The sequence below is a fragment of the Dermacentor silvarum genome, chromosome 1, assembly GCF_013339745.2.
Source record: "Dermacentor silvarum isolate Dsil-2018 chromosome 1, BIME_Dsil_1.4, whole genome shotgun sequence".
Classification (NCBI taxonomy): Eukaryota; Metazoa; Arthropoda; class Arachnida; order Ixodida; family Ixodidae; genus Dermacentor; species Dermacentor silvarum.
The window spans coordinates 97,399,558-97,413,298 of NC_051154.1; the positions used below are offsets into that span (position 1 = coordinate 97,399,558).

Genomic DNA, 13,741 nt, shown 5'->3' on the forward strand with positions numbered 1-13,741 from the left:
GCCCCGTACTGGTTGGTGACCGCCCGCTCCCACACGCATAGTCGCCTTTACCGCTCTGAAAAACGCCCGTGTACTTGTGTTGTAGTGCACGTTAAAACTCTGGGCGGTCAAAATTATCCCGGAACCCTCCACTGGCGCGTGTTTCACAATTAGATCGTGATTTTAGCACGGAAAACCCCAATTTTGTTTTTTTAAGGGCCTACAAACTGCTTCACATCGTCATTTCTTGGTATGTGTGCTTCGCTTAGCGATATGCTAAGCAATATTTGAATGTCTGCGTGCTTTTAATATAGTGGGCTACTTCTATCTAACGCAACAAAATTCACATGCACGGACATGCACCTAACTCTAAACCAAAACTCGCAGAAAGAAACGAACACACGTTTTGAAGCTTGGGGAAAAAGTGCATATAGGTGAACCATTGTGGCAAGAAAGCTTTCCCTGAATGAAGCAGCACAAAAAATACTGAGATAGTTTTCTCTGCCGCACGCCAAGAAACATATGCTTTCATTGACTCACCTCGCCGAGGACGATGTTAAGACCCGACGACAGGCGCTTCGCTGCAACCGCTCGTGAAGTAATTGTGCGCCTTCAGCGATTTGTAAGCCTTTATTTCGTTCAGCGTGACGTAGCTCGTGGACGGGACAAGATAATTAATAATATCCACGTACGTCGTGGCCGGGTGTGTTATCCACGCCAACGTGCAGCTAGTATGGGTCCACGCTGTCGCACATTCCGACCTTTTCTTTGTAGCGAGCCCGCGTCGGCCCTACAAGCTCGTCCATGTAGAAAGGGCAAAATTCAGGCCTCCTGACTTTTGCCATCGCAAAGCTTTCACGGTAGCAAACACGCGGCGTTAACACGTAGAAACGAACGCCGAACACATACGCAGCGGGTATGAGTATGCAAATAGTAGCCGGCCTCTGCGAATTCCGCGAGCAAGGCGTGTTAACAAAAAGCAAACTGTTCACCTGCCAATGAGCATTTTAAAATTGCCGCGGTAACGACGCTGAATCGATTAATATACAGCGCGACCATTGACTGGCAGTTTCAAGATAGCTTACAGGTATTATGCATCTGATAAAGAGAATAATGTAGTGCCGATGTGCGGACGATCTAGTTTCAATCTCATCATGATCGGTGATCGTGACCGTACGCTTGAGCATTGGCTAGAGCGGCTAGAGCCTTGCTCTGCCTGAAGGCTAAATTTCGTAGAGAAGCAAAAAGAAAACTCCGGCAGGTGTCGCGAAGGTCGAAAATGTCAGCTGCTCTGGTTTTGACGAAGGTGTGCACTTGGTGAATTAAGGGTGGGAGTGTCGGTACCGTTGTGAACTTTTTTTTTAAGGCCGTTTTCTATTGGCCTTAAGGATTTAATAATCACGATCATACCGTTTTATGATAGCTAGATGAGTAGTATGTTGCTAACCGTCGCGGTGTGCACCTAGCACCGAAGGCAAAGATTGCAGCACTCGGTACGTTTATTGCGGATCTTTCCTCGTCTACTGAGCGTGTTGCCGCGCTAAAAAAAATATAAGTCGCTGAACTTGTGTGAGGAAACTGTTCGATTTTCACGATGGAACTGGTTTCTGATCATTTCACTATTGTATAATGAAAGCTCAGACTGTGTTTCAAATGATGTGCTTCGTTGCCGTACAAACATCGCATTTCTCACTTTATGCCGACCTCTCGGCGCTTTTCCGTGTATGTATGATCAGTCTTTAGTATGATAGGCTGTTGTATTTGTTAGTGTTATCATGGCGATTTCTGCCATGCGATAGCTTACAGTCATTTTATTTGCCGTGCGCTGATAGCATGTGAACTAGGTCTTTTGCGCAGTCCGACGGTTCGAATGTTTCGTTGGAACACTTTGCATTGGTAATTTCGCTCACTTATAGTTTACGGCTTGTTTTTCTGTTTATATCTTCTCTGGATGCATGCGTTGGTTTTGAGCTAGCAGACCGGATCGTGAATTACAAGAAAGTCGAGCGACTTGCTGCCATCATGTCTGTTGGAAGCCGTTTACTCGGGCTTCAGAAGTACTGATCAGTTGCTAATTGAGTGGTCATTTGGTTACTTCATGTCCAACGCACATTTAGTTATCGTGGCTTTTACAAGACTTGTGAAGAAGGTTTTACCCCGGATTTGGTTGTTCCCAACATACGTATACTACTTCTGACACATAGCTTGCACTTCAAAAAGTAATTAGATATTGCTGTGAAAATGTTTGTAGAGCCGACTTCGCCCTTATAAAACACTATCGAGTCCTCGCACATTTAGCAATCCAATCAGCATGGTTATAACGGCGAGACAGATTATCGTTCATAGGCCCGCGCAGAACCAAACATGCATTAGCGCTCTTTGACATCAGCTGCGCGTGAGCCAGTTAAGTAAACATTAAATTACCGCAGTTGCAATACAATACTGCCATTAATAACCACATTATCAAGTGGTATGACAGCAAAAAACTGCTTTTCTACTGGGCAATGTGTTTGTACAGAAATTTCTTATTGAATTATAAGGATGTATTTGTTTTGGCCGTGAAAAAAAGTCGGACTAGTGCACTACAAGACCAATTTCACCTGCAGTTTATTGGGATAGTGGGATAGTTTTCGTTAACATTCCGGTATTCGTACCTTCCATCTCGCGAAAGAGCTTCACCTCCAGTCTTCGTGTATGTTTAGTATATCATTCTCTTACCTGGGCTCTTCCTCACCATACATGTGCAAGTTCAATGGAATACATTTTGTTCGTGAGATTTAGCAGCTGGGTGCATAACTTCAAAGGGAACCCTAGGTAGATCCTTATAAAGTCCAAAGAAAAGGCAAGATCTTGGATGAGTTGAGCAAGTTAAAGTATTCCTTGCATTTGCATAATTGGGGAACAACTGTTGTACCCTTTGCCATTCAGATATTCTTCACAATGTGCAGTTCAGTTTTCTCTCTGATATCCTAGGGAGCTGTTGCTTTCTGTCCTCGTCACTTATTCTCTATCGAATTCCTTGTGACTAAATTGAATGTGGGGGATGTAATCCCTTTAATATTGAATGTTCAGGCACCTTTACTGAAGTCATTGCCTTCAGAATCGTTTTGTACAAGTTCATAGATGTTTGATTTCAACTTTATGCTTCATTTTTGCTTGAAGAAATGCAATGTGAAACCTGTTCTTCTGCCACATTTACTACAGGCCAATTAACTTGTCCCGAGTGCTAGCTCATCTGTGCACCTGTGAAGTGGTCACATAGGTGGCTATTTTTAGTCATGATGAGTTTTGTTTTTTGCTGAATAATGTATATTCCCTTCCGCTGCTTGTGTAGTGCATTGTAGGGGGTGATCATTTTTAAGTTTTATGGAATTTAAAAAAATCCTCTGTGCCAGATAGCATAAGTCTCTTTGAGCTGGAGTATTCGAAGAGGTGGACATTACTAGCACGAGAAATCTAAACATATTTAACGAATTAACAGAAATTCACTTATTAACTTCTTCATTAATTACTTTATGGCACATATTGCAGTTTACGAATTTTAGTTGGTGAGGTTGCAAGACAGATCCGCTTAAATTTCCAGGAGGACGCCAGGTTTGAGATATATTATTTCCCAAAGTATGGAACGAGATATATAGGCGCTCGAGCTACTTTTGTGCTTCAGTGGTGCATAAAAGAGTATTTTGTTAAAAAAATTAAGTGGAACAACAGTACATTTTTTTGCTGAGTTTGATGGCGCTATCTCCGAACTGGTGCCATTCTGGAAATTAATTCCAAGTGCCTTTCAAACTTGCCGGCTACAATTCGTAAATTGCAATATGTGCTGTAAAGTAAATAATTAAAAAGTTAATTAGTGATTTTTTGTTAATTAGTTGAATATGTGTTTCGATTTCCATTGCAAGTAATGTCCGCCTCTCTGAATAATCCAACTCAAGCACTAGAATTATGTTATCTGCAACAGGCAATTTTTTTCAATTCCGTAAAGCCTAAAAATGATCACCACGTATGTCATTTGCTGCATGTGCACCTGTCTAAATGTTGAACATTCTCTAGGAAGTTTGTCGCACTGTCTAACGTCTGCTCACTTTTGATACCAATATTTTTTTTTTTACTCTCCTTGAAGCAAATGAGTACATAAAGTATTTTTAGATTGTGCTACTTATTGTACATCAAAGCAATGATTTTGTTTTAAGGCACTTCACAAGATAAAAACAATTAAGTGCTTTAGAAATAGGCAAGCAAAACACCTGCTGTCTTATGGCTAAAGTGTAATGTTATTGACAACTGATAATAAATGTACATGGGTACCGTTGTCGTATACCTCAGAACTTGATCTCTGCAGCTTTTTGATAAGGCTTTCAGACGCTCTGCTGTCCGATAATAAGATAACGTGGCACTGCCATTGACAAGTTGTTGTCGTGACCTTTGTCATCGCCGAACACTAGGGAGGCTGTCACTGGCTTGGGGCTCTTCGTTCGTGTGTCCTCATACACTTTGTGGGAGTCAGAAGAGATCTGTCATTGTAGCCCTTCTCTTTTTCTACTCTACCTGAACCCTTGCGTCGTAACTTCTTGCATTTTAAAGCACATATTGCAATGCTCATTCCTCATTATTGGTGACGATGAATGTGAGTAGCTTGCTTTAATTTTTTTCTTTCATACTTCCTTTTTGGGACATTTATGATTTGATAGATGTTTAAAAGGGATGTGGCTGAACTGAAGTAGCTTATTGAGAGATGAGTGCTAAATAATAATTCTAGAAAATGTTTACTTCAAATGTAATTTCTGTTTCAAAGTAGCCTGAAAAGTACAAAACATTATTTCCATAGCTGTTGTATGGCAATATGGATCACACTTTTTCTTTTTTCTTCTCTTTTCTTTTTTTTTTTGTGTACGATTCATGGTGATGCAGTCCTGTAACTTGTAAGCCATTTGTTGTACTGACAGAGCAAGAAACTATTATTGGCTCTTCTGATTTTTTTTTTTTTTTTTGGTACTGACATGCATTGTGCATGCTTTCTTTCCTTGGACGAAAAAAATTGTTATATAAAAATAGGCAAGAACAAACATATATGCAAACGCAAACGTTTTTGCATATGAATCGAATACAAATAGTTAGTGTGAAATATCTAATTGAATATCAAATAGTCAAACATTGACGATTATATTTGCGGCAGGAATATATATTTCGGTATCATTGGGTAACATGCCTGTGTTGACCAGTGCAAAAAAGACTGCCAACAATCAGATACAAAGGATCAGCTTTAACGTGATGGCGTTAAGGGCCCTGTGTCGCAAAAATTACGGTGTCGGTGTCCGGCATGCGGCGCTGACTGTCTTGTGACTGAAAAATCATTCAGAACCACGCATAACAAACCACGCAGGCCCTTCGCATGGTGCAAAGGCATTAGTTAACTAATTGAATTTCCCAAAGAAAAATGATCGTACTTTACAATCAGAAAGATTGTAAAGTACGACTTAACCACAACCTACAGACGTGATAGTGTCGGATTTTAATTTGAATATACGAGAAACCATAATTCTATTACGGCGGAAACTCAAACACAAAACCCCTTTTCCAGCGTTTCTACCTTTCTTAGAGTGGTGCACCCAGGTCGGTTCCTTGCAACAACACCATCCAGATGGTGCTCGCCTCCTGGCAGTGGTGGGTGGAGGCGAAGGTGGAGAAAAAAAAAAAAAAAAAGCTGCAGTTGCCGGGAAGCATGACAAACAGTCGAGAATTTTTCAATGCTATCGCGTTCCACTCTTAAAGGTGAAGCTTAAGCGTCCTCCAAATTTTTAAACAGAAGGTCGCTAATTGTCATTAAATAAACTGCAGAAATAGGCTCTCAACATATTAGAGCCTGGCTGCAAACCACCTTTTTAAGGATGAATGGCCGCTGTATGACTAGCTTTCTAAAAACTGAATAAATGGTTGGCAAAAAAAAATTAAAAATTAAAAGTTGTCGAAAAAGAAAAATTTTGCAGTTTCACCTGAAGGCGAAGCATTCTAAGGTCTAGTGTTGCAATGAAGGCGTCTGAGAAAGCTGCCGTGATGAGGAGCACTTCAATGACATTGGCAGGTGCTACATCTCAACCGTGCCCAAGATGAGACTGAAGGAAAACCATCAGTGTTTGTTAGCACCCAAAAATAGATAAATTTACCTTTACGTTTACAGTTTGTGTTTCTCAGAGTAATGTGTGCAACACGCTGTGGTTTACACACAGTCACTCAGTAGGAATGTTAATGTTAATGCCAGCAGCAGAAGCCAGAATGGTGCTCTGGCTCCTGCAGAGCCGATTGAGCACAATGTCATGGTGCGTCCACTTGGTTTTGTTGCTTTTGCAGCCAAACGCACTGCGCGTCTTATGAGACCATCGAACCCTCCACATGCAGGCCGCGCATGTGCATTGATACGGCAACAGCAAGACAATACAATATTCAATTTAGGTTCAAAACTTCGAATATTCGCCTACCCCTATTGTTATAATATTTTTGGGCAGATTGTAAAGTTTTCATTATCAACCTAGATAAAGATTGAGTAGACTAAAGCATTTCCTCTTCTTACCATTACTTTTCTTTGCACTAATAACAATATTAAGATAATCATAGCAGAAGGTTTTTTTCCTGTTTTATTTCTTTATCAGCAGTTGCAGGGTGAATATTTTTTAAGCTAATTTTGCCTACTAGTGTGCAAACCTCAGCATTATGTTTTGCTTGCACTTGGTGTCTGCAGAAACAATGCATTTGCTTTTAAAATGATGTGCAAACTATAGTATGATTGAAATGGTGATTCAGGGGTGTTCCTTGAATCGGTGTGTATTTTGGGCCAAGAGTAGGGTGGTGGTGTACAAATGCAAGCGAGCTATTATGAAAGTCTGGCTGCCGAAAGCTTTGCTGTTTGAAGCACTCGACCTATTTGGGATTCCTTCTTGGAAATATCAGTTCTTCAATGTCAAATTATGCTTTGTTTTGCACACATGGTAGTTTGTCTTTTCTATGGGAAGTTGAGTTTTTTAATACATAGACATTCATGAAATTTACCATTCATGTTCAGAAGTGCTGAGCTTGCAGCACGGCCAGCAGTTCTGCTAGTGTTCGTTGCTTATAAAAATCTAGCTAGTTTTAGAATCCTAAATGCAAATATGAGATTCGAATAGGAGCTTACAGTATATTTCATGTTGTAACTTTGTCTGTTTAATGCCACCCGTGTTAAACTTCACTTGTCATAGTCTTACATCCTTCTATTCTCTTGTGTATGTTGTTCACTGTGTGCAACTGAACCACTTTCCCACAATGTGTTTTTCTTTTCAATACAAATTCTTTCATATTTGTTGTTTCCTTATTTGTTTTCTTTGTAATGGGATATAGTGGGCCTTATGTTGTGGGCACATATGCTTTTATAGGCTCCTGCCCTACCACTGGATGCGTGGTCTTGCCATCTGTGTCACTAGAAATTGTTTATGTCACGTGAAATTATTGCCAGATGTGATTGATTGGGGCAAGTATGCTTAGGACAACACTGAAGCAATACTGTAAGCAACCTAACTTTTGCAGAGATTAAATTTTTGTAGGTTTTATTAATACCCTGCAGTTTGCAATTAACTGGCGTCATGAACAAATCATGCTGTATGTAACATTTTATTCCATATGGCACTATAGGACCTTCTGTTTTCCAGAATTTAGTACCTGCAAATTGCTCCATAATTGCAGATTGAGCTTAACAGAGCTGAAAAATAATAAATTATTTACAGTAGTTCATGCTATTGAAATTTGCTATAGTACATGGCTGAACTTGGGGGGGGGGGGCAGAGCAGACTGACTTGATCCTAAAGCGATTGACTGCCATCATTGTGCAGCCAAGATGTGGTAGAAGGAACACGGACGTGGGCAGCATTATGGGCCAGGCACACCCAACAGGAAGCACGAGGCGGCGGCGGCTCTCGTCATTATGCAGGCCTTTCACCCCACACAGCCGCAACTTGAGTGCCACCTTCCACGTACTGGACACGGAGCTACGCTGGGAACTCCTTAACATCAACACTGCCACAGAAGAGGAGCTGATGACACTGCCAGGTGTCACAAGATGCATTGCACGCAACATTGTTGACTACCGTCAAGCCATCGGGGGATTTAAAAAGGTTGAAGATCTGGCACTGGTTTCTGGTGTTGGAGCCTCACGTCTCCAAGTAAGACTATTTTATTGCTTACTTCGGCACTTTTGATTGACAGACCTAACTGTATAGGCCAGATGGGAATGCTTTGTTGCTTAGCTTTAGTGCCCAGGTGCTACCCCCAAATTTTTTCTCTTTTAACTAATGTGTTATATGCCCTGGCTCCGGTGTAAAGCTGGACCATGTATATGAAACTAAAACGCTTCAGTGATGTTTAAAGAAGAAACCAGTGGCAGCAGCTAGGATCGAAGCCGTAATCTTGCGTTCAGTATCTGGTTGTCATGCCCATTATGTTAAATGTGCTTCTTAAAGGAGAAGAGAAAAATATTACATTGTTGTGTTGATGTACAAGATAAATTGGTTTTACTGGATTAATTTAAATTTAACATAGCTTTCTTCACAACTGAATATAAAACGAAATTAAGTGCTAATTGGACAATGTGCATCACATGCAGGAAGCCTGTTTTATGCTGTAACACCCATCATTATAATGATGCTGCCACCTATGGAAACCTTAAAAAAAAGCCAGAAAAAGTATTGCGTTCGCACGAAGGCCTGCCAGCTGCCACACGGGCATTGTAGTCTCAAGGAGGTCCATCAGCTACCACATGGATGAAAGGTGGCACGAGGGGGGTTTCGTACTTTTTGTGCTCACATGTATAAGACAAACTTATGTAAGTTCAGGTGTGATATTTTAACTGTGGTTTCATGTTGGGAAGCGTCAAAAACTTACAGTAGTTACTGCTGCATAGCATGCTAATTTAAGATTCATGTTAAGGCCTCTTGCTTTGAAAGAGGAATTGACCTGCAATTGTTAATTATGGGCCAAAGTCAACAGGCTGTATTCATTTGCTCTATTTGGTGTAAAGGTTGCATACACGAAGTAAACGTTGATACTTGTCCTAATGCAACAGTGACAATGGTACTCAATTTGCGACTTTGATACTGTTGTGATGTTTTAAAAACTTGCGACTGCTTTATAGTGGGCAGACAGGAGCATTCAGAACCGCTCCCGACGTGCTCTTGTTAGTGTTCACAAGCCCTCATGGCTGTCCAAGAACACTTTTCCAGAATATTTGAGTGTTGCTGTTCACCCACTTAAATGTACCATTTATGTAAGGCATATTAGAAGAGAGCAGAAGCCTTTTGTGCCATTGGAAGCATATTCTGCTTGCAGTGTTTTACACCTACAAAATTATTTTCTGTGCGCTAAATGGACCAAGTGAGTGCATTGTTTGTAGAGGGGCTGGTGTTAACCTTTCTTAGAAGTACCAAAATTCCTGCCCACTATGTGTGATGTAGAACTTCAGCAGCACAATTCTTTCGAGTGTTACTTTAATTTTAACCTAAAATATTTGTTTCCGAATTGTTGGTGTAGTAAAGACTGGTTTTCTTTTTCTCAGGTTTTTCGATCTGAGATCACAGTGCGGCGTGGGCCTCCCTCCTCGCGCTCCCCACGAATGGGTGTTCCCCAACGTAGCCCCTTGCGAGATATGGAGTTGTATCAGCTGGTGGCACCCCTGAGCCAGCGGCCGTTGGCTGCCCGCATTGAGACTGGCCCTGTGGGTGCCTTCTGGGTTGCTCTTTGGAACCTGGCGGGCCTCACATGTGACAAGGCATCTAACCTAGGAGTGCTCGAAGTAGTCTGTCGCACTGCCCTGGAGAATGGGTCAGTGTGTATTCCTCTGAAGCTGTGGTATCTGTAACTTTAGCAAGTACTACCAGTTAAAGTGTCAACAAATGAGTGATCCACTAAGCAACATAATGTGCCTCTAGCATTACCAGTAAGCATTTGTGGGGGAAGTTATCGCAGAGAAACCACAGAAGCTATGAGAGATGTGGCCATTTGGCTTTCCAAGATGCCTCTTGGAGTTATTAGTTTGTTTTTTTCTTATCTGAGAACCTTGATCCTCAAGTCATCATCATCATCATTTATTAACCCTTAAAGACCCCTGTTGGGGCATTAGATAAGGGGGGAGCATACATAAAACCAGAAACATAGTCATGTGATGTGAATTAAGATGCAACTGGATACAACTTATGCAGTGCTGTGAAATACAACCAATACAAACAATGCAAGGAAAAGTTAGAAAGTAAATCAATCAAAATATGTTAAGCAGCAAGACTGAAATTGTTTGTTAGTAATTGCCGAAGCTTGGTTGGGTTACGTTCCACTACTATGTGGTGAGGTAAACTATTGTGGTCAAGTAAATGTGATCCTTCCACTTGCCACAGTGGCATTGTGGCTGTGGCACATTGCTGCTATGCTCTAGATTCGGTTCCTGGCCATGGCAGCTGCGTTCTGGTGGGGGTGGAAGACAAAAACATCTGTGTGCCTAGATTTAAGCACGAGCTAAAGAACCTCTGGTGGTTACAGTTCATTTGGAGGCCGCTGCCAAAATCATTTGCAGCGCAGGGGTATTTTTAGCCAATGCAGTTCGTGGCATTAAAGTATACAATGTATAAAAGCTGTAGGGTTCAGGAAGAAATAAAAGAAATGATTTCATTGACTGTGTATTTGCAAATTTGCTGTAGGTGTACCACTAGCTGTTGTCAGGGCATTGCAACACCATAATGACAGCTGGTTGTAATTGTGAAAGTTTGGGAGGGTTACAAGTTATCCGAGTCTGTGTTTGCATGCTTCTTTGCTGTTACAGAGCAAGGTGCATTTATTCAGTACTTGCTTCATGCTGCCTGTATAGCTTGTAGCATGAGCGAAGTATGCCATATTTCGGGGTCCATTCTCAACATTTCCTGTTACTCAGAGAATTTCACTGTCACATCTACGTTATTTTTGAGGTGCTGACGTTGCACTTGCTGCACGTGCTGCCTCTAGCATGGATAAGATAAGCCATCACAATTCGTTTTTAGAGTGTCTGATATGGGAACTCAAGTTTCTGTTGCATTGTTCAGAGTAGAAGACATGATTCACTCTACAGCTACCTGTTGCTTCAAATCCTGGCAAGGCTGTGCCTTATTATTGCCTTTTACTAAAATTATTTTAAATTTGCCACACATATGTATTCAAGTTCATAATTTGTCAGTAGTAGGCATCCTAAAGGGACAATAAATGAGAATGTTCTGTTAAGCCAGACTGGTAGATTTCACTTCTGAAAAAGTTAATAGAATGAGAGCTGAGGTTAAAGGGACGCTAAAGACAAAAATGATTTCTTCTGTATCAGTAAATTGCCCTTCTACAATATTAAAAACACCACTCTTACCACAATGAGATGCTTGGTAAGCCAGAAAAAGTGCAATAACAAAAGATGGGTGGCAACGCCTCCTTGAAGTTCCCACACCAGCTCGCTGTGACGTCATGGATTTTGACAGCGTCTTCTAGGGCCTAGTTAATTCCTTAGCTGTAAAGATAGACTACATTGTGTTGTAAACGAGCCAAAGATTGAACATGGCGATTTTCGGAAACTTTTGAAGAGTCAACGTGGCCTAAATACAAAAAAAAAATACTTTGAAATCTGTCACTGGTGGGGTTACAGCGCAAAATTCATTAACTGAAACTTTGACCTTCATTTTCTATTCTAATAATCAAGCTATTTTGAAATTAACGACAACAGAGTTTTCAAAGATCGCTTTATCCATCTAAACTGATTGAGTGTTTTGCTTTAGTGTCCCTTTAAGGGTGGGTCATCATGCGACCTTCAGATTCCGTCAGCTTTAGTAATATTGCAGTTTATAGAAAATCCTTGACAAAATGAAATATTTGTTGGCAGCTTATGAAAAAAAATTGCATGCCACTCAGAAATAGGAAAAAAGTTTAACCTGACCATTTCGTTGGCTATTTCTGCGAAAAGAAAGGTCAAATCTACAAAAATACAGTAAAATATGCAACATTCCTGCACATTCTTATAGCAGTTGTAGAGCAAGAGGAGCTGAGCAAAAAAGGTTTGGCCTTCAATTCTAGTTTTCTTCGGGTCAACAATTATTGGCAAACAAATACTAGATGGATACAGAACAGTAATGTACCAGTGTGGCCTTTAGTGTCCCTCTAGGTGCAGCTCTTATTTGTTGTAGATTTTTATTTTTAGCATGGGGGGGAGGACAATTATAGTTGTCCGGTTCATGTAGAGCTTTCTGTGCCTAGGCTGTTTAGGTGTTTGGAATAGTTGTGAACTGTCGTGCTATTAAGCCAAGACACAAAAGGAAATACATTAACTTTAAAGCCATTTTTGATAACATGCTGTTTACTGCAGGATTATGTTGCAATATTGTTTATAGTTAATGATGATGTCCATTACGCATACAAGTGATTTATCCATCCAGACGGTATCCTCATTGTAATGCAAAGCATTCGTTGTCTCTTACTGAGCACTTTGCGGTATAGGTAGGTTCCTGTCTTGTCTTTTTTGGGGCCTCTTCAATAAAAGAACTTATGTGTCCACTGGTGGGACTGAACCAGGATCCCTCAGCCTAGCAGCATGATGTTCTACCTACTAAGCCACAGATGCCTGCATACATCTTTTGTGCCTGTGCCAACTAGTGCTTTTGGATGATTGGCACACACATTATGCCGCGTAGTAACATGCATGCCAGTTTCCATTAGCCCACAGACGCAGGAATGGAATGCATGAGTAATTGTCAAACTTAGCACTGTCCTTCCTGTGCATCACATCACACAGCAGCAAGCTGCTTACAAAAGTGAGTGTGTGCCTGCTTCCCCCATGTTGTACTGCCTTTGGGATAAGCACAAGTCCTAATGGAACAGGTAGTAACATTTCTTTTAATAGTAATGTTTCTTTAAATAAATCAGTGTTCATGCCATCGACGTCATACCGTCGTCACCACTGTCATTGGTACTTTGTTGCTGCTGTCACACACACAGAATTGCTCACCTTATGCAAATATGTCAGTACATCTGCTAATGATTTGCAGAACCCTAAATGATGCTGATAGCCAGCTAGCTGCGAAATGCTTTACATGACATTGATTCCTGGAGTACTTGAGATTTGCATTTTTTTAAAAATATTTCAATAACAAAAAGGAGTATTGTGCTTTACTATGTGGGCTAATATTTTATTACAATAGTATCTGCACTATCTCCCGTACAACATTCAAATTTATTTATATGCACATCTGGTACATCTAGACAAGCACTAGTTAAAGGCCTATTTTGACAGGTTGATTTCATGACTCATGCATTTGCGTTTATTCCAAGATTTTACTTGAACTTCTCGACTAACCTTCATCACTCAAGATATCTTCAGATGTATTAGTTATTCATTCTGGGCTATTATTATTTCCTAACACTGCTAAGGTGCTTAAACCCTGCATTACAGGTTGTCAAAGGAAAGCCAAAGTGCAATATTGCACTTGCGTAAGTTTTACAAGATAACAATTGGTGTCTTTAAAATTGTGCTGATATCTGAACCTCACCTTATCTGACAACTTTTCTGTGGTTTCTATTTTCAGAATTGCCATCATCGCCTGCCAAGAAATTTGTTCAAGGGATGCTCTTGACCTAGTAGGCTGATTTTCGAATTTTTTGCCTGCTTGTTTTATAGTGACACTGAATTACACTAGACACAACTGTTCATAAAAATCTTGCACGTTTTTACATTTATGCCATAAGATCT

General features: G+C 40.7%; 1 protein-coding gene across 5 annotated transcripts in view; it reads left to right on the forward strand.

The window, feature by feature from the left end:
* The first annotated feature begins 904 nt into the window (after window positions 1-904).
* The window catches only part of LOC119433190 (endonuclease/exonuclease/phosphatase family domain-containing protein 1), a 61,583-nt gene continuing 48,746 nt past the window's right edge, over window positions 905-13,741 (forward strand). For 2 of the 5 annotated variants that reach the window (XR_007468102.1, XM_049671368.1), the window contains exons 1-4: window positions 1,485-4,610; window positions 7,792-8,168; window positions 9,557-9,822; window positions 13,578-13,629. Coding sequence is in view for 4 of the 5 variants with exons in the window: in XM_049671368.1 (XP_049527325.1) it covers window positions 4,601-4,610; window positions 7,792-8,168; window positions 9,557-9,822; window positions 13,578-13,629 (705 nt within the window). In the remaining variant the exon portion in view is untranslated. The other 3 variants (XM_049671373.1, XM_037700348.2, XM_037700340.2) reach the window with 3 other exon arrangements.